This window comes from Carcharodon carcharias, chromosome 3 (genome assembly GCF_017639515.1).
Source record: "Carcharodon carcharias isolate sCarCar2 chromosome 3, sCarCar2.pri, whole genome shotgun sequence".
NCBI lineage: Eukaryota > Metazoa > Chordata > Chondrichthyes > Lamniformes > Lamnidae > Carcharodon > Carcharodon carcharias.
Window position 1 is genome coordinate 177351405 of NC_054469.1, and position 20308 is coordinate 177371712.

The 20308-nt window shown below is 40.8% G+C and overlaps 1 protein-coding gene across 1 annotated transcript in view; it reads right to left on the bottom strand.

Moving 5' to 3' along the window:
* The window catches only part of LOC121276056 (phosphatase and actin regulator 1-like), a 683909-nt gene that overhangs the window by 251258 nt on the left and 412343 nt on the right, over nt 1–20308 (bottom strand). Inside the window, exon 5 of the mRNA XM_041184001.1 lies at nt 11185–11388. Coding sequence (XP_041039935.1) covers nt 11185–11388 — 204 coding nt within the window. The remainder of the gene's footprint in view (nt 1–11184; nt 11389–20308) is intronic.

Here is a 20308-nt window from a genome sequence, read left to right on the forward strand (position 1 = left end):
CACAGTGGCAGCAGTGTGGACTATCTACAAGGTGCACTGCAGGAGCTCACCAAGCCTCCTTAGTTAGCACCTTCAAAACGCACAACCACAACCACCTAGAAGGACAGGGGCAGCAGACAAATGGCAACACCACCCCCTTGACGTTCACCTCCCAGCCACTCACCATCCTGACCTGGAAATGTATCGCATTTCCTTCACTGTCAATGGGTCAAAATCCTGGAATACCACAGGGACTGCAGCGGTTCAAGGAGGCGGCTCACCACCACCTTCCCAAGGGCAATTAGGGATGGGCAATAAATGTTGGCCTAGCCAGTGATGCCCACATCCCATGCATGAATAAAAATGTGGGTGTTCATTACCATCCTGAGTTGCCTTAAACGAATTCAGAGTTAACTAGGTACTGTGGAAGTAAATTATACCAGGTAATGACGGCAGATCCAATCGTGACTCCATTAGGTTTTATGACCCTTCAGTAGCTATCATGGTCATTTTTATAATTTCAGCCCACAAATGAGCAGAATACGGAACTCAGTTTTACAATTTTCAATGCTAGAATTTGGGTTGCCAATCCATAACCGTAATCAATCAGCTATGTATCCCACTATTCACAGAATGTTTGTATAAATTTCAAGGGACAGTGGGTAACTCCCCCGTGATTGCACAGCAGGCATAATATACTTCAGGTGTGCGCTGCTTATAAGAGAGGAGGGGCATGCTCAGAATTCAAGGCCTCGGTGCAACACACCTGGGTGCAACACTGGCACTGGTCTGTTAGCTAGTCCCAACTAGCAGAGGGAAGCAGGGCAAGAAACAGAAGTGCACCAGCAGGCTGAGAGGTCAGCAGCCCTGAAGCAGGTTTCACTGCCACATTTCTTCAGCTGTCCCAACATACAGCTAAGGGCAAAAGTGAGGCTGAAGGCTGGAAATGTTTTCTCATTCCTCTTTAGCAATATAATGCTGGTCTAATATGTAAAATCCCTGAGCAGTGCAATGGGGGCAGAGCTGCGATGTAAGGGGTTTCTGTGTCTGTTTCCTCTTCACTGCACCTTGGAACTGAATGTTCTCAAACACAAAAAAATGAGAAAAATTCACAATAGAAAGATCAGATGGGTTCTGAGGCTACATTTTTTAACTTGGTACTCTCCTTGAAATTTGGGTGCTCCTGATGCAGGGCTTTGTGCTCCAGGCAATCATCTGGGAATTCAAGCATATGGATGGACAATTATGGACAATGCACACACTTGTACTGCAGGCGATATGCGTGTATGGAATGCTAAACATGAATATTTACCCTTGGATGACTCTTACTACTAACATCAGAAAGCAGAAGAAAATACAAAAGCAACAAAGTTCCTGCAGTGTAAGGAATGCAAATTTAACTCACTCTGGCTTAAAGAGTTCAAGTAGCACTAATTTAAGGATATTAGTACTGGTGAAATAAATAAGGGAACCTGAGTTCGATGTCTGGAGTACATTACATAAAGCAAGAGACTTTGGGTGTTCCTCAGATAAGTGTCTGAGGCTCAACACCTTCAGCTTCTTCATCAATGACTTTCTGTTCAACATAAGGTGAGAAGTGGGGATGTTCTGATGATTGCACAATGTTCAGTACCATTCATGACTCCACAGACACTGAAGAAGTCCTTTCCCGAATTTAGCAACATATGGAAAATATTCAGACTTTGACTGATAAGTCAAAAGAAACATTTGCGCCACGTAATTCCAAGCAATGATAATTTTGAACAGGGCAGAATCCTACCATCTCCCCTTGATATTCAACAGCATTGCCATCACTGAATCCTGCACCATCTACTGACCAGAAATGTAAATACTATCTACAAACTACAAGAGCAGGTCAGAGGCTGGGAACTCTGCGGAAACTAACTCACCTCCTGACACCCAAAGCTTGTCCGCCATTTACAAGGCACGAGTCAGGAGTATGATGGAATACTTTACACTTGCCTGGATGAGCACAGCTTCAACAACACTGAAGAAGCTCGCTACCATCCAGGATAAAGCAGCTGCTTAGGCTGTTATTCTTACCACAAAACCTCGGCCATCATTTTCATTTTGGCACTTTAAACACCAAAGGACTTTATATGCATCTGTGAAAAATGCACCATAGAGCCCTGAAGAAAATATGAGGCAAGTTTCTCAATGTGCATTCCAGTAGGTAAGACTGGAGAATGCAATCAGTAAGTTTAGTCCAACAAGAGAGTTTTTAGTGCTTTGCATGCCTGCTAAAGGAAAAAAAGATCTGCGTTAAAACCACACATCTTTCACAACCTCAGCATGTTAAGCACTTTTATTGCTAATGAACTTTTGAACTGTAGTCACCGTGGTAATTTAGGAAACACAGCAGCCAATCTGCACACAGAACAGAAAATTGTAGTAGTTGACATTCATTTAAAGTCATTCAGTGATATGCAGTAATTCTATGGACCACAGCTCTAAGTATTTAATAGTCCAGCGTTTTGATAATATGAAGGAAGGATAGCATAAATAAATTAGTATTTTTATTAGAACAATTTGCATGCTTGTTGGTCACAGGGGCAGGGATTGATGGACCAGAGACCTTGGATGGGATTGGAGACTGGGAAAAGGATCAGAGAAGTCAGGAGGAAACCTGAGGTCTGGGGTGGTGAGGTCAGAGCCTGAAATAAGAAGTAAGGTTGGAGGCATTGTGAGGAATAATGGTGGAGAGTAGGTAGGGGATGGAAGCCCAGGCCGGCACAGTAGATTCAACAGGTAGGTGTAAGGGCACTCACCCCATGAATCCAGCCAATCTTTGCCTGGGTCTAGCTGCTACATTTCCTCATCCATAGTTAAACTCAAAAAGTAGAATAACAATAAGGCTCACAGCTTTGCGGCCATACCAATCTGCTTCTTTGGAGCCCCCTATCCTCCTGACCTTAAAGTTAAAATTGTGCCCTGTATGCCTGTAATGAAAAGAGTTCTGTTTCCAAGCATGATCTTCCCTTGAAGAACATGTTAAAGAAATGTTATTGTAAAGAAACCTTTTTGTACAATTTTTCAAAACACTTTTTAATTGCAATTGTTCTGTGGTTAACATACATTGTCCCACATTACATCCTTGCTGATTTCATAAACAAAATCCCTGTCACATTAAAACTTGGAGTTATATATAATAATATTTACCCCTCCCAGCACGGCCGTAATAATAAGAGGGTGATAGAAAGTAGGAAACTACAGGTCAGTTTGCTTAATGTCTGTCATATGCAAATTGCTGGAATCTATTATAAATGAGGTTATAGCAGGGCACTTAGAAAATCTCAATGCAATCAGGTAGGGTCAACATGGCTTTGTAAAAGGGAAGTTGTGTTTGACTAATTTATTAGAGTTCTTTGAGGAAGTAACTAGCAACGTGAATAAAGGGGAACCTGTGAACGTGGTATGCTTTGATTTCCAAAAGGCAGTTGACAAGCAGCCACATCAAAGGTTACTACACAAAGTAAAAGCTCATCATGGTATAGGGGGTAACATATGAACATGGATGGAGGCTTGGTTAGCTAACAGGAAACAGAGATGGCATAAATGGGTCATTTTCAGGTCGGCAGGATATAAAGACTGGAGTACCACAGGGATCAGTGCTGAGGCCTCAAATTTTTACAATCTATATCAATGATTGGGATAAAGGCACCAAATATATAGTTGCTAAATTTGCTGATGGCACAAAGTTAGATGGGAAAGTAAGTTGTGAAGAGGACATAAGGGGTTTGTAAAGGATACAGATTAGCATATTCTCTAAATCTTGACAGACTGCAGAACTGAGGTACAGAAGGATCAAGGTGTCTTGGCACATGAACCACAAAAGGTTAGTATGCAGGTAGAGCAAGTTATTAGGAAGGCAAATGGAATGTTGTTTATTATATGAGGAATAGAATATAAAAGTAGGGGTGTTTTGCTGCAGTTGTACAGGGCACTGATGAGAACACATCTATAGTACCGTGTACAGTTTTTATCTCCTTATTTACGAAAGGGTATAATTATATTAAATGCCATTCAGAAAAGGTTCCTAGGATGATTCCTAAGGTGAGGCATTATCCCGCGAGAAAATGTTGGATGGTTTGAGCCTATACCCAGTGGAGTTTAGAAGAATGTGAGATGATTTTATTGAAACATATAAGATCCTGAGGCACCTTATCAGAGTAGATACTGAAAGAATATTTCCTCTTTTGGGAGAGACCAAAACTAGGGGACACAGTTTAAAAATGAGGGGTCTCCCTTTTAAGACAGAGATAAGGAGAATTTTCTTTTCTCAGAGGGTCGTGAGTCTGTGAAACTCTCTTCCCAGAGAGCAGTAGAGGCAGGGTATTGAATATTTTTAAGGCAGAGGTAAACAGATTCTTGACTTACAAGCCAATCAAAGGGGTAGGCAGGATGGTGGCATTGAGGCCACAATCAGGTCAGCCATGATCTTATTGAATGGCGGAGCAGACTTGAGGAGCCAAATGGCCTACTCCTGCTCCTAATTCGTATGTGCATATGTAAAACTTACAAAGGTGTTTTCACAGATTTGGATGTCTTCCTGGTGAACATCACCTTGAAGTCAATGGGAGTGTGAGGTCACCTCAACATCTTCCGAGGAGAGTTCCAGCAGCCTGAAAGATGGGAGTAATCAAGAAAGTGGCCACTCCTACGAACTGGATTAGCAACATGGTAGCAATGAAACAACCTGGAATGCTCTTGGAATCAAAGAAGCTCAATAAAGTTTTGAAGCGATTACAATGCCCTATACCAACCATTGAAGAAATTCTGCTTCACCCTGCCAAGGAAAAGAACTTTACTACCCTAGATGGCTACAGGGAAGAGAATTTGGATGAAAGCAGCAGTTTTCGATCAATGTTCTGGATGTGATTTAGAAGATACAGATGGCTGCGCATGCCTTTTGGCATTTCTACTGAATATAGTCAATGATCTAACAGGAATGTAAACTATTGTGGTTGTTAATAGTATGTTAATTACATTAAGATACACAGGTGAAAGACATTGAGTAATTAAATAATTTGAGTACATATAAATAGGAGACAGTTGAAATATTAGGTGTGTGAGACTGAACAAAGTCAATAAATGGTCTCAGTAAGGAAAAACTCTGTGTCTTGGTTTTGATTTCATTAACCAGCTTGGATCCTGTTAATATCAGTAGCAGAGAATGGTTTGCCTAAATATGAAGAATGGAAATTAAGATATTTTTTAGACAGAAGGATGTTGATTGGATTGCAGATTGGAGTTACTTTGGAGAAGAATGGCTGAAGCCAAGTGTAAAGTATCAGGGTATGATTTTCCACTATCATTCTGCGAAGCTGAACTTTATGACCAATGAAAGAATGAAGTGGACATGGATTATGTCCTTACCAAAGAGGAAGTAAGATTTGGCCTTGGCACTTTCACTTTCCACCAGAAGCAGGATCAGGTGCAAAGTATTTTCAGAGCTAGAAGCTCATCATCTTAAAATTTATGGACAAAATTTGTTATGGGTATTCTAGTTGCGGACTCATTCAATTGCAGTGTGTTAGACAGTGGGTGCACGGTGGGTTGGCTAAAGTGGATTCCCTGAATAGTAAAGCCTGAAGTTGGGTCAAAGAATATGAAAGCTCCACTTGCTTCAGGTTCAGGGATAATAACACATTAAAGTCACTAAAGAGACTGGTGATTCTGTGTTTAATAAAGAAGCCAGGGTAAACAATTTATCAGCACAGGTTTAGTATCCAGTGAAATACCCTTTCTGTTGAGTAAGCTGTCTATGAAAAAGGCTCAAATGAAATTAGATATGCAACCGTTTTTGGGAAATTGGTAGATTTACAGTTTACACAATTGGGACATTATTGTATTCCCTTAACAACACCTAGCATTTTTAATCACCATGTTTTAAAAAGAAGTGTTGAAGATGTTGGCAAATGTCTAAAGGAAAAATGGCAAATTGTCTTAAAACCACATTGGCAGTTTGCCTATCTTGCCATAGGTTAAAAATCATTTTAAAGGATGCAGGGGTAATGGATGGTGAATAAACTAAACTTATAGAAGTGATGAGTAAGAAATGTGATATATGTAAAAAAGACACCATCACAGTCTCCCATTCACAAGAAATTGTAGTAATGGATTCTAAGGTATGGGATCAGGATAAAAAACATTTTTTATTACACTTCATAGGCATGGCAACTAGATTCAGTTGTCAGCAGTAATATATAGTAAATATAAAAAAGTAACTGCACAAGATAATGGAAAAATAGATAGGAATTGGACTGGGAGCACTGGCTAAGTTTCTAACTGACAATGGTGGGGTGGTATCTTGCCAAAGGTGAATTTAAAAGGATGTGTGAAAATATAAACATCATAGTAATGAACACAGCAGTGGAAAGTCCCTTTAGTAATGGGGTTTGTGAAATAAATCATGCAGTAATTGATGAGATGCTCCACAAAATCATAGTTGACCAACTGAGTTGTAAACTGACATCTGCCCTAGCATGGGCAGTCCATGTGAACAGTTCACTTCAAATCTTTGGGATCTACAGTCCCTATCAATTAGTCTATTGGAGAAATCCAAAAATACTTTTGGTGATGTGAGATTATCCCCTAGCCTTGGAAGGTAGTATGATCAATTCAATTTTGAAATTTGTTTTTGAGCCCTTGAATGCTTCTTCGACAGCACCTTCCAAAGCAATAGAATTACAGAATCGCACAGTGCAGAAGAGGCCCTTTGACCCATCGCGTCTGCACCAACACGTGAGAAACACCTGACCTACCTACCTAATCCCATTTACCAGCACATGGCCCATAGCCTTGAATGTTATGACATGCCAAGTGCTCATCCAGATACTTCTTAAAGGATGTGAGGAAACCTGCCTCCACTGCCGACATGTGAGAAACACCTGACCTCCCAGGCAGTGCATTCCAGACCGACACCACCCTCTGGGTGAAAAGGTTTTTCCTCACATTCCCCCCTAAACCTCCTGCCCCTCACCTTGAACCTATGACCCCTTGTGACTAACCCTTCAACTAAGAGGAACAGCTGCTCCCTGTCCATGCCCCTCATAATCTTGTACACCTCGATCAGGTCGCCCCTCAGTCTTCTCTGCTGTAACAAAAACAACCCAAGTCTATCCAACCTCTCTTCATAACTTAAAATGTTTCATCCCAGGTAACATCCTGGTGGATCTCCTCTGCACTCCCTCCAGCGCAATCACATACTTCCCACAATGTGGCGACCAGAACTGCACACAGTACTCCAACTGTGGCCTCACCAAGGTTCTATAAAACTCCAACATGACCTCCCTACTTTTGGAAACTATGCCTCCATTGAAAAAGGCAAGAATCCCATATGCCTTTTTCACCACCCCACTAACATGCCCCTCCGCCTTCAGAGATCTATGGACACATACACCAAGGTCCCTTTGTTCCTCAGAACTTCCTAGTGTCATGCCATTCATTGAATACTTCCTTGTCAAATTACTCCTTTAATAACCTCTAACATGGGAAGCAGGCGCATGGAAACACAACTACCTCCAAGTCACACCATCCTGACTTGAAATATATCACCTTTCCTTCAATGTCGTTGGGTCAAAATCCTGGAACTCCTTCCAGCATAGTGGGTGTACCTATTCCACATGGACTGCAGTGTTCAAGACAACAGCTCACCACACCTTCTCAAAGATAATTAGGGATGGGCAATTTTGCCTTGCTAGTGATGCTTATATCCTCAAAATTACCTGTCTGGCATCTCATTTAAAATCAGCACAAACATTACTAAGGATTAAAACCCTACTATCAGAAGTCCTACCTAACAGGAGTCCCAAGTCCTAAGCAGCATTCTAATTCACTGTAGTAACGTATGCATTATTCAAAAACACTAACAGTACTAAAAATAACCAGTTTTACAAACATTGTAGAGGCAAAGCGATATGTTCATGTGTCTTGTATAAATTGGGAAACCATACAAACATTTCAAAATGGGCTTCATGAAGGGCTTAACAATGCAGGCAAAATATTTTTAAATTGCAGCTATCTGTTGTGGATGTCTGATTTCCTGCCTGGTAAATTCCTGATCTTAGCGACACCTTTTATAGCCACGAATTGAGTGCAGGATAGGCTCTTTCACACAGGAAGAGAGAGACAATCAGAGGCAACTCACCCCGGATCACTCTCATGTGCCCCACTGGTCTCTTACAAGCGCCAATGGTAGAGTCGTGGGAGTAGGCTGCCTGCCTGTCTGTCTGCCTTCTCAGCCGAGGTATGGTGTAGGCTGCAGGGAAACCTAAAAGAGGGGAAGAAAATTTTAAAATGGGAAATCTTTTTGAAGTCTGAAATTTTATTCGAAAATCTACAGTGGTCTTACGTTTGAAATTTTTGTGAGAGACACTGACAATGGTGGCACTACAAGTAGGTGTGGATCATCAGTATGGAGATTTGCATTCTGATGAGTGAGGAAGAGATAAAAAGTACATCCTTTCCTTCAGGGAATCACAAACTCAACGTGCTTCTTATTCAGCCCTCAGTTCTACAGGCTAAGTTCAGACTGATTCCTTGGTGAATTTCACAAATCCAAACCAAAGCTCCTTAAGAATCAAACCAGTTGCTTTGATGTACAAATGAACCTTATGTTTTAGTATCTCTTAGATGCTCAGAATGCTCCAATTCATTGTAAGGATGTTTTCATGGAAAGTGGAAGTGGAAAGTATTGTTGATAATTTCTGGTCCCATGTGTAGTCCATGGAACATTCTACACTGTGATGTTCATTCTACATTCACTAGCCACTGCACACAATCTAATTCAGGAAATCACAAAGAAAAACAATTTTAACACATTGAAAAGTTACTGCTGATTCCTCAGAATGTTGCATTTGGCCCTGAAGTTTAGAGGCACATTTTCATTAAAAGGCACCTCCTACTGGTGCTTATTTTTCCAAGGGACTCCCAGCATGGAGTCCGTCTCTGGGATTTCAGATCAGAGACTTGAGCGTAACTGATTCACAAAGCTCCTCAGTTTGCAATTATTGAAATTAATCACCATAAAACTGTGAATGATAGAAATTGAGCTTTTGACCCCTGCATCTGATTCAGTGAATCCTATCCCTGGGATAACTGGAGCCAAATCTCCCCAAATTACTCTTTAAATATCAGCTTGAATGGTATATCATGCAAAGCTGAAGGCGTTGTGCTAATTGCTCCTTCACTCCTAGAATCATCAGTGTCAGAGATCATATGTTTCAATACTACTTGATGGAATGGAAACACTTTCTTGTGGTACCACATATCAAAGACACTCAGGGAGGATAGGGCAGGACCATGGGTTATTGAACTTTGCCTCTGAAGAAATCCAGGTTTAAATCCAGCTAGACCAATGAGAAAAAAGTATTTTGGTGGAAGATGGAGTATTTTGTTGATGTTGGGATTAATGAAGGATTAATGATCCTGTACACTCTCGGGAAAATATTTGAAGGGAGTGCAGGTTGAAGAGAGCTGCAAGGCTGTTGTTCTGATTCTCCAATCTGTGTCCACTCTGACCAAATAAGAAGCACAGAATCTGTCCCATGTCAGTCCTAGGAAATGGTGATGTAGTGGAAATATCACTGGACTAGTAATCCAAAGGACCAGACTAATGCCCAGGGGACACAAATTCAAATCCCACCAAAGCACTAGTGAAATTTAAATTCAATTAATAAAATCTAGAATTGAAAGCTACTCTGTAATGGTGACCATGAAACTATCGTCGATTGTTGTAAAAACCCATCTAGTTCATTACTGTCCTTTAGGGAAGGAAACTGCCATCCTTACTTGGTCAGGCCTACATGTGACTCCAGACCCACAACAATGTGGATGACTCTCAAGTACCCTGTGAAATGGCCTAGCAACCCATTCAGTTCACGGGCTATTAGGGATGGGCAACAAATGCTGGCTTTGCCAGCAATGCCCACATTCCATGAAAGAATGTTTCCTCTGGCTTGAAAAGCAATGCTGTACTTTAAATTGGCCCTTGGAAATAAAAACATCGCACTACCACAGATCACTTGAAATGATATCATGGTTGCCATCAGCTTTTCAGTCATAGATTGAAAAAAAGTAATTATATACACTCGCAAATGTGAAAAATAAACAGAATAATCAACCTGGGAGTGTTGGAATACTAGTAAATAATTCAACACAGGTTTTGGAAAACTTGGAATCCAAGTATTTCAGGCTTAGGGCTCTATTCAACTGGTGAAATCCTTTTCCTTATTTGCTTACTCTCATAAGCTGTTTTACATGAGAGATCAGGAAAATAAAAATCTCAGATAAAAGCATTTCGATGCCTGAAAATTAATTAAATACTATTAACGTGATTTTAATACACTTTAAGAGTCATTAGAGATGAGTTAACTGACACTTTATACATATATGCAGGTATGCATTTAATGTCTCCTAACTCCAGTATGACTTCTATGTATGTATGTGTCTATGAATACTTCAGAAAAGATGGTACTACTGTTGACTGCCTCTCTCTCCAGTGTCATTTGAACTAACTGTGTGGACATGTAGCAATATGAAGTAAATTAAACCAGTAATTCAAAGTAACTTATTCCCTTACTATAATTAAGAGCATTGTTCTTTTGATGTGAAATAATTTGTTCTCTTGTCAGGATTTGTATGAATGATACTGATATCTGATGGTGATATCTGTGCAGCATTGTAAATTGTGTGTATATGTGAAGTACTGCTGATGTCATCTGAGAACTAATACAACAGAAAAGACTGAGTGTCAGAACCAACACTTCAATTAATTATTAAATGCCAGGAGTTTATTATTTGCCTCTGTAAAAATATTTGGTCGATGTGACAACATGTTGAAGAGCGCCAGAGCTGTGAGTGTTCATTAAGTTTAGTAAATAGATTACTATGAGTATCAACCTGTTGCATATGCACAGTAGAAAAGAGAAACAGCTCTACAGGTCTGCTTACAGGGTGCTGTTGAAAGAGAAAACAGTTATACAAAAGTTCTAAATTGCAACAAGATATGTAATCTTTTCATGCTAGGCCATTTCAGCCTTAAATTTACCTATGCCTGGAAGAAACACTAAATAATGCAACCCTTTAAAAAACATTTCATTTAAATTCTAGATAGACAAACTACATTATATAATAGAGAAAAATACACATTCATTGGTTTGAAGCCAGATGAAGGAAACCTACCAGCTATGTGGTTGGCGATCCTTGTTAGTGGTTTGGGAGGTAGGGCAGGCGGTTGTTTAGGATGGGATTGTTGCTTTGCAAGGGTTTCTTCAACATCACAGTGGAAAGCTACAGACTTTTTAGGGGGCTGTAGCGAGGCCGGTTTAGATGTTGAATCCTGCTCAGGAACTGATGCCCTATCATCCGCAGAGCTACCTTCCACAGCTAGAGAGACAAACAGAATTAGAGATTTTTAAAATAAGCAAGCAAAGAATGACAATATTCAAGGATCACATCAAAAAAGTTTAGTAAGGTTAACAAGCAACAGAAGAGTAAGTAAAAGAACAAATGGTTAAACAGAACGCCCAAGTTTTGCTACCTGGCTTTGTCTCTCTCAGTGCACTGACTTTGAATCTCTCATAGTGCACTGGCTTTGACTCTCTTTGGTTCGTGCACTGGCTTTTACTCCCTGGTTAGTGCACTGGCTTTGACTCTCTCTCTCTCTCTGGTTAGTGCACTGGCTTTAATACTCTCTCTCTCTGGTTACTTCCCTTGGTTTGACTCTCTCTGCCTACTTAAAATTGCAACTATCAAATTTAATTAACATTTCCATTTGGAGCACAAATACTCAAATGGGGAAGATTTATTTTTAGCAAACCAGCGGCTCTTGATAAAACTATAAATTCTCGTAACATCAAATATGTCTCATTGACGGATCTGCTCCTAACAGGGACTGCTTTACACTCTTGTTTGCAGTAATTATCTGGTAGGGAGCATAATTTTGTAAAACCTATATTGGAAAGCTGAATGTTGCCCACAATTTTAAAATAGTCATTTAATCATGAGCTGCCCATAGTCACATTTCTGATATGTGCTCTCAGTGGGTGAGTCTCTTCCTGGTGCAGACCTTCTCTTTGAGAGACACATATGAGGCACTCAGGGATGGAAAACTATGAGGGCTACTGAGAATTGTGCACGGCCTATTGACTTCATACTTGAGTTCCGAACAGGTATTCTCAGAACGTGAGGCATAGTATCAGGAATGTTCATTCATAAAGTTTTCCTGATCAAAAGAGGGCAATTGTTTTTAAACTTGCCTTTTAAGAAGGAAAACAAGAATTTTCCCTGCAGGCTTCAGGTTCCTGCCATTTAGGCTCAAATGGAGATCAGAAACCTACACTGTGTGGGAAGCCATCACTCAATGTGATTTACCCCGAAATGGTCAAATAGCGTCCAGAGGACAGGTTTGCCATCCTTGGGCATTTCGGAAGCTGGAGAGCCAATAAAAAGCTCTCTAGCATGGAAGTAGCAGCAGGATGCCATTGCAAGGTAAGTGGCGGAGAGGGTGTCCCAAAATGGAGGTACGCTCTCTCTCATTTTTATATCTAAAATTTTAAAAATGGTGCGTGTGAGGGGGGTGAAACCCCTCTTCAGGGCGGCCTGTGGCTGCAGCTGAACTCAGGCAGGCAGGGAAGGCCTCTAAACTTCAGGGCCCGGGAGAGGAAGGTGCACAAGGTGCAAAACACCAAAGGAGTTGAAAGGGGCTTGGGGGCTGAAGGGGCTCTGGCTGGTTGTCATAAATTGAGTTCTTGTTGTTGTCCAGGCTGAGCAGCCAGAGCTTCAAACCTGAAAAATCACCTTAAAAAAAATGGAACTTTTTTTAAAAAACTTGTCTTTCTACTTCCAATCTGATAATAGCTTTGTAGTTCCTATTTTTTTTTAAAGCCTATCGGAACATCACAAAGCTTCCCGACAGTCATGATCAGCAGTTCCTACTTGCAGCAACCGTCACAAAAATGCTCTTGGTTGAAAATCTGGTCAAAAAATGGTTAAGTGAAATCCCTGGAATCATTTTGGAGCCAAATGGATGGGGGGGTGCGGTCATTCTAGCTGGATCAGACGAGACACATGTAATAAAGGAACATGGAGATGCATGTAATGAAGGAACATCTGTAATTATGGGTGACTTTAATATGCATATAGATTAGGCAAATCAAATTAGTAACAATACCGTAGAGGAGGAATTCCTGGAGTGTAAACGGGATGTTTTTCTGGGGGAATACATTGAGGAATAAATGCAAGAACAGGTCATCGTCGACTGGATATTGTGTAATGAGAAAGGAATAATTGGCAATCTAGTTGTGCGAGGCCCTTTGGGGATGAGCGACCATAATATGATAGAATTCTTCATCAAGATGCAGAGTGTTGATTCTGAGACTTGGGTCCTGAATCTTAATAAAGGAAACTATGATGGTATGAGGCGCGAGTTGGCAATGATGGTTTGGGAAACATTACTTAAAGAGATAACGGTGGATAGGCAATGGCAAACATTCAAAGAGCGCATGGGTGAACTGCAACAATTGTTTATTCCTGTCTGGTGCAAAAGTAAAACAGAAAAGGGGTCCAAACCATGGCTTACAAGGGAAATTAGAGATAGTATTAGATCCAAGGAAGAGGAATAAAAATTGGCCAGAAAATAACAACAGATCTGAGGATTGGGAACAGTTTAGAATTCAGCAAAGGAGGACCAAGGGATTGATTCAGAAGGGGAAAATAGAGTACGAGAGGAAGCTTGCAGGGAACATAAAAACTGACTGTAGAAGTTTCTATCGGCATGTGAAGAGAAAAAGACTGGTGAAGACACATGTAGGACACATACAGTCAGAAACAGGGGAATTTATAATGGGAACAAAGAAATGGCTGACCAACTAAATACATACTTTGGGTCTGTCTTCACAAAAGAGGACACAATAACATACCAGAAATGTTGGGGAACACAGGGTTTAGTGAGAGGGAGGAACTGAAAGAAATCAGTATTAGTGGGGAAATGGTGTTGGGGAAATTGATGGGATTGAGGGCCGATAAATCGCCGGGACCTGATGATCGACATCCCAGATTACTTAAGGAAGTGGCCCTAGAAATAGTAGATGCATTGGTGATCATCTTCCAAGATTCTATAGATTCTGGAACAGTTTCTACAGATTGGAGGGTATCTAATGTAACCCCACTTTTTAAAAAGGGAGGCAGAGAGAAAACAGGGAATTATAGACCAGTCAGCATGACGTCAGTAGTGGGGAAAATTCTAGAGTCCATCATAAAACATTTAATAGCTGAGCACATGGAAAACAGTGGCAGAATTGGACAGAGTCAGCATGGATTTATGAAAGAGAAATCATGCTTGACAAATCTACTGGAATTTTTTGAGGATGTAACTAGTAGAGTTGATGAGGGAGAGCCAGTGGATGTGGTTTATTTGAACTTTCAGAATGCTTTCGACAAAGTCCCACATAAGAGATTGGCATGTAAAATTAAAGATTGGGGGTAGTGTATTGAGATGGATATAAAACTGGTTGGCAGTCAGGAAATAAAGAGTAGGAATAAATGGGTTGTTTTCCAAATGGCAGGCAGTAACTAGTGGGATCGGTGCTGGGACCCCATTTATTCACAATATATATTCATGATTTAGATGAGGGAATTAAAAGTAATATCTCCAAATTCGCAGATGACACAAAGCTGAGTGGGAGGGTGAGCTGTGAAGAGGATGCAGAGATGCTTTAGTATGATTTGGACAAGCTGAGTGAGTGGGCAAATGCATGGCAGATGCAGTATAACGTGGATAAATGTGAGGTTATCCATTTTGGTAGCAAAAACAGGAAGGCAGATTATTATCTGAATGGCTATAAATTGAGAGGGGAATGTGCAATGAGACCTGAGTGTTCTTGTGCACCAGTCGCTGAAGGTAAGCATGCAGGTCCAGCAAGCAGTAAAGAAGGCCTTCATAAAGTATGTTGGCCTTCATAGCCAGAGGATTCGAGTACAGGAACAAGGATGTCTTGCTACAATTGTACAGGGCCTTGGTGAGACCACACGTGGAATATTGTGTGCAGTTTTGGTCTCCCTATATGAGGAAGGATGTACTAGCTATAGAGGGAGTGCAGCAAAGGTTTACCCAACTGATTCCTGGGATGGCGGGACTGACATATGAGAAAAGATTAAGTTAATTAGGATTATATTCGCTGGGGTTCAGAAGAATGAGGGGGTATCTCATAGAAATCTATAAAATTCTAACAGGACTAGACAGGACAGATGCAGGAAGGATGTTCCCGATGGTGGGGGAGTCCAGAACCAGGGATCACAGTCTGATGATATGGGGTAGACCATTTAGAACTGAGATGAGGAGGAATTTCTTCACCCAGAGAGTGGCGAGCCTGTGGAATTCGTTACCACAGAAAGTAGTTGAGACCAAAACATTGTATGTTTTCAAGAAGGAGTTAAATATAGCTCTTGGGGCAAAAGGGATCAAAGGGTATGGGGAGAATGCGGGAGCAGGCTATTGAGTTGGATGATCAGCTATGATCATAATGAATGACAGAGCAGACTCGAAGGGCCAAATGGCCTACTCCTGCTCCTAGTTTCTATGTGGATGAGCTGGGCTGGATGGCCCTTGCCATCCATAACTATCTTGTGAACAGAGGGTGGGATCATGGCTGGAGTTCTGTTTATTTTGTCGCTAATGGAAGATTACTGTGAGCTGGTTTTTTGGGGGTGCCATTGCCTGGAGTGTGTAATGAGCTCAGTGAATCAATAACCTGTTTTACATATGAATCTCAAGGATCTTTCCCACTGACTTCAATCTTGTCCGATTTGTCTACTTACATAATATCCCATTCTATCTTGGTGCTTTTATGAATTTTTTGAGGTACTGAAATATTGTGATAAATTTGTGTTGCACAGTAAATATTGAACATATATTGTAGTGAGGGGCAGGAATCAACAGAGTCTTCAGAAGATAAATATGGATACAATTACTCATTTGGTGTTACAGAACTTGATTGTTGCTGAGAAAATACATTTTGTCAAAGCTTTTCGTCTTGCACCCATCAGGACAATTGCAAGAATACCAATGTGAGGGTAAGCAACAACTTTATACTCTGAAAAGAGAGTACTGATTGGTTGGCAATTGGACTCTGATTCATAGAGGCGCTGCCATGGAAAACACACCAGTTAAGTGACTGACAGTTAACTGCTAAGCATTGCTTGAAATTTATAACAGGCAGCTTGACTCTGGTCAAGGCACTGCACTGAGGAAAGAACCAGTGAATGGCTGTTGCATATTTTGTTCAGCTATGTGTGTGCATGTTCTTTTTGTCTGCAAAGAATAAGGCCCTGTGCATTTATGTTGCATAGCAGATATTGAGATGTAGATGAAACAAATGTGCCACACCATGTGTCTGACTGGCCATCTTAAATTGGTTGTCTGCGTAATTTTTATCACACTGAGGATTATTTAGCAAATGTTGTCTCATAGTGGAATCACATCTAATGTTGGACACTATTTTGAGTTTTGCAATTGAGGATTGGTTGGATACATAAAAACATAGAAAACAGGTGAAGGAGTAGGTCACTTGTCCCTGCTCTGCCATTCAATATGATCATGGCTGATCCTTTACCTCAACTCTGTACTCCTGCATTCTCCCCATAACTCTTTAAGCCTTTAGACTCTCAAAATCTATTTTCTTAAATATATCCAGTGACTTGGCCTCCACCGCCTTCTGTGATAGAGAATTCCACAGGTTCACCACCCTCTGAGTGAAGAAGTTTCTCCTCATCTCTGCCCTAAATGGCCTACCATGTATCCTGAGACACTGGCCCCTTGTTCTAAACACCCCAGCCAGAGGAAACATTATCCCTGCATCTGGTCTGTCAGAATTTTGTAAGTTTCTAAGATTCCCTCTCATTCTTCTAAACTCCAATGAATACTTGTATACCTAGTCGGCCCCAATCTCTCCTCAAACAACGATCCTGCCATCCCAGGAATCAGTCTGGTGAACCTTTACTGCACTCCCTCTATGGCAAGTATACCATTTCTTAGGTAAGGAGACCAAAATTGCACACATTACTCCAGGGGTGGTCTCACCAAGGCCCTGTACAGCTGCAGTAAGACATTCTTGTTCCTATACTCAGAAATTCTCTTGCAATGAAGGCCAACATACCATTTGCCTTCTTAACTGCTTGCTGAACCAGCATGCTTGCTTTCAGTGACTGGTGTACAAGGATACTCAGGGCCCTTTGTACATCAATATTTTCCAATCTGTCACTATTTAAATAATACTCTGCCATTCTGTTTTTCCTAACAAAATGGATAATTTCACATTTAGGAAACTATAGGCCAGTTAGTTTAACATCTGTTGTTGGAATCCATTATTAAGGAAGTAGTAATGAGGCATTTAGAAAGTCAAAATGCAATCCATCAGAGTCAGCATGGTTTTATGAAGAGTAAATCATGTTTGACTAATTTGCTAGAGTTCTTTGAAGATGCGACAAGCAATGTGGATAATGGGTATCCTGTAGATGTAGTATGTCTGGACTTCCAGAAGGCCTTTAATAAGGTGCAGCACAAAAGATTAATACACAAGATAAGATCACACAGAGTTAGGGGTAATATATTAGCTTGGATAGAGGATTGGCTAACCAACAGAAAGCAGAGAGTCGGGATAAATGGGTCTTTTTCTGGAAGGCAAGCTGTAACTACTGGGGTGCCACAGGGTTCAGTCTTTGGGCCCCAACTATTTACAAACTATATTAATGACTTGGATTCAGGGATAGAAGGTACTATAGCTAAATTTGCAGGTGACACCAAAATAGGTGAAAAGTAAGCAATGAAGAAATAAGAAATTTACAAATGGATATGGACAAGTTAGGTGAATGGGCCAAAATTTAGCAGATGGAGATTAACGTGGATAAATGTGAGGTTATCCATTTTGGTCGGAAGAATAAAAAGGCGACTTATTCTTTAAATGGAGTTTCAGAATGCTTCAGTGCAGAGGGATCTGGGTGTCCTCATGCATGAATCGCTGAAAACTAGTATGCAGGTACAGCAGGTAATAAGGAAGGCAAATGGAATTTTGGTATTTATTGCTAAAGGAGTAGAGTATAAAAGCAGGGAAGTGTTGTTGCAACCGCACAAGGCATTGGTGAGACCGGACCTGGAGTACTGTGCATAGTTTTGGTCCCCTTACTTGAGGAAGGATGTAGTTGCACTGGAGGTAGTTCAGAGGAGGTTCACTAGATTGATTCCAGGGATGCAGGGTTTGTCTTTTGAGGCGAGATTGAGCAGCTTAGGCCTATACTCGCTGGAGTTTAGAAGGATCAGAGATTATCTAATTGAGGTATATAAGATGCTAAAGGGGATAGACAAAGTAGACGTGGAGCAGATGTTTCCCCTACTGGGGTATTCTAGAATGAAAGGCCATAGTTTTAGGCTAAGGGGTGGTAGATTTAAATCAGAAATGAGAATGAATTACTTTTCTCAAAGGGTAGTGAATCTGTGGAATTCACTACCTCAGAGTGCAGTGGATGCCAGGACGCTGAATACATTTGAGGAGATAGACAGATTTTAAATTAGGAATGGGTTGAAAGGTTATGAGGAGAGGGTGGGAAATTGGAGTTGAGGCCAAAATGAGATCATCCATGATCGTAATGAATGGCGGGGCAGGCTGGAGGGGCTGAATTGCCTACTCCTGCTCCTAGTTCTTATGTTCTTACCGCATTATTCTGCATCTGCCATGTATTTTCCCACTCACTCAACCTGTCTAAATCGCCTTGAAGGCTCTTAACATCTTCCTCATAGCTCTCAGTTTTGTGTCATCAGCAAACTTGGAAATATATGGTTCCCTCATCCAGACCATTGATATATATTGTGAATAGCTGGGGCCCAAGCACTGATCCCTATACCATGCCCCACTAGTCACCGCCTGCCATTTTGAAAAAGACCTATTTATTTCTACAGTCTGTTTCCTGCCTGCTAACCAATTCTCAATCTATGCCAATATATTACCCCCAATACCATGTGCTTTAATTTTACACACTAACCTCTCATGTGGGACTTTATCAAAAGCTTTCTGAAAATCCAAATACACCACAACCACTGGTTCTCCCTGATCTATTCTGCTAGTTATGTCCTCATTCCCTTTCATAAATCCATGTTGACTTTGTCTGATCCAGTTGATATTTTCTAATTGTCCTGTTATCACATCCTCTAGCATTTTCCCTACTATTGATGTTAGGCTGTAATTCGCTGTTTTCTCCCTTCTTCCTTTTCTTAAACAGTGGGGTTATATTTGTCACTCTCCAATCTGCTGGGACTGTTCCAGAATCGACAGAGTTTGAAAGATGAGGACCAATGCTCCCGCTATTTCCACGGCTACTTCCTTTTGTACCCTAGGATGTAGATTATCGGGCCCTGGGGATTTATCGGCTTTCAGTCCCATTAATTTCTCCAGTACTATTGTTTTAGTAATATTAATTTCCTTCAATTCCTCCTTCTCACTAGACCCTTGGTTCCCTAGTATTTCTGGGAAGTTATTCATGTCTTCCTCCATGAAGACAGAACTAAATTAGTTGTTTAACTGTGCTGCCGTTTCCTCATTCTCTATTATAAATTCTCCTGTTTTGGACTGTAAGGGACCTACATTTGTCTTCACTAATCTTTTCCTTTTTACATACTTATTGAAGCTTTTACAGTCCACTTTTATGTTCCTTATAAGTTTACACTCATACTCTATTTTCCCCTCTTAATCAATCCCTTGGTGCCCTTTTGCTGAATTCTAAACTGCCCCCAATCCTCAAGTCTTCTAATTTTTTTTAGCAACTTCATATTAATCTCTTTGGATCTAATACTATCCTTAATTCCCTTTTAGCCATGGTTGGGTTACTTTTCCTGTTGCGCTTTTGTGCCAGAAAAACACAATGCATACAATTGTTCCTTAAATATTAGCCATTGCTATCCACCTCTTAATGAAGTTCCCCAATCGATCTTGGCTAACTCACTCCTCATACCTTCATAGTTTCCTTTGTTAAGATTTAGGACCCTAGTTTCAGATCAGGCTACTTCACTTTCCATCCTAATGAAGAATTCTATTATGTTATGGTCACTGTTACAACAAGATTACTAATTAACCCTTTCTCATTGCACAAAACCAAAACTAGGACAGCCTGTTCCCTAGTTGGTTCCTTGACATACTATTAAGGATAGCCATCTCGTACACGCTCCAGGGATCCATCTGCCACATTATTATTGGTAATTTGGTTTGCCCAGCCTATATGTAGATTAAAGTCATCCATGATTACTGTAGCGCCCTTGTTA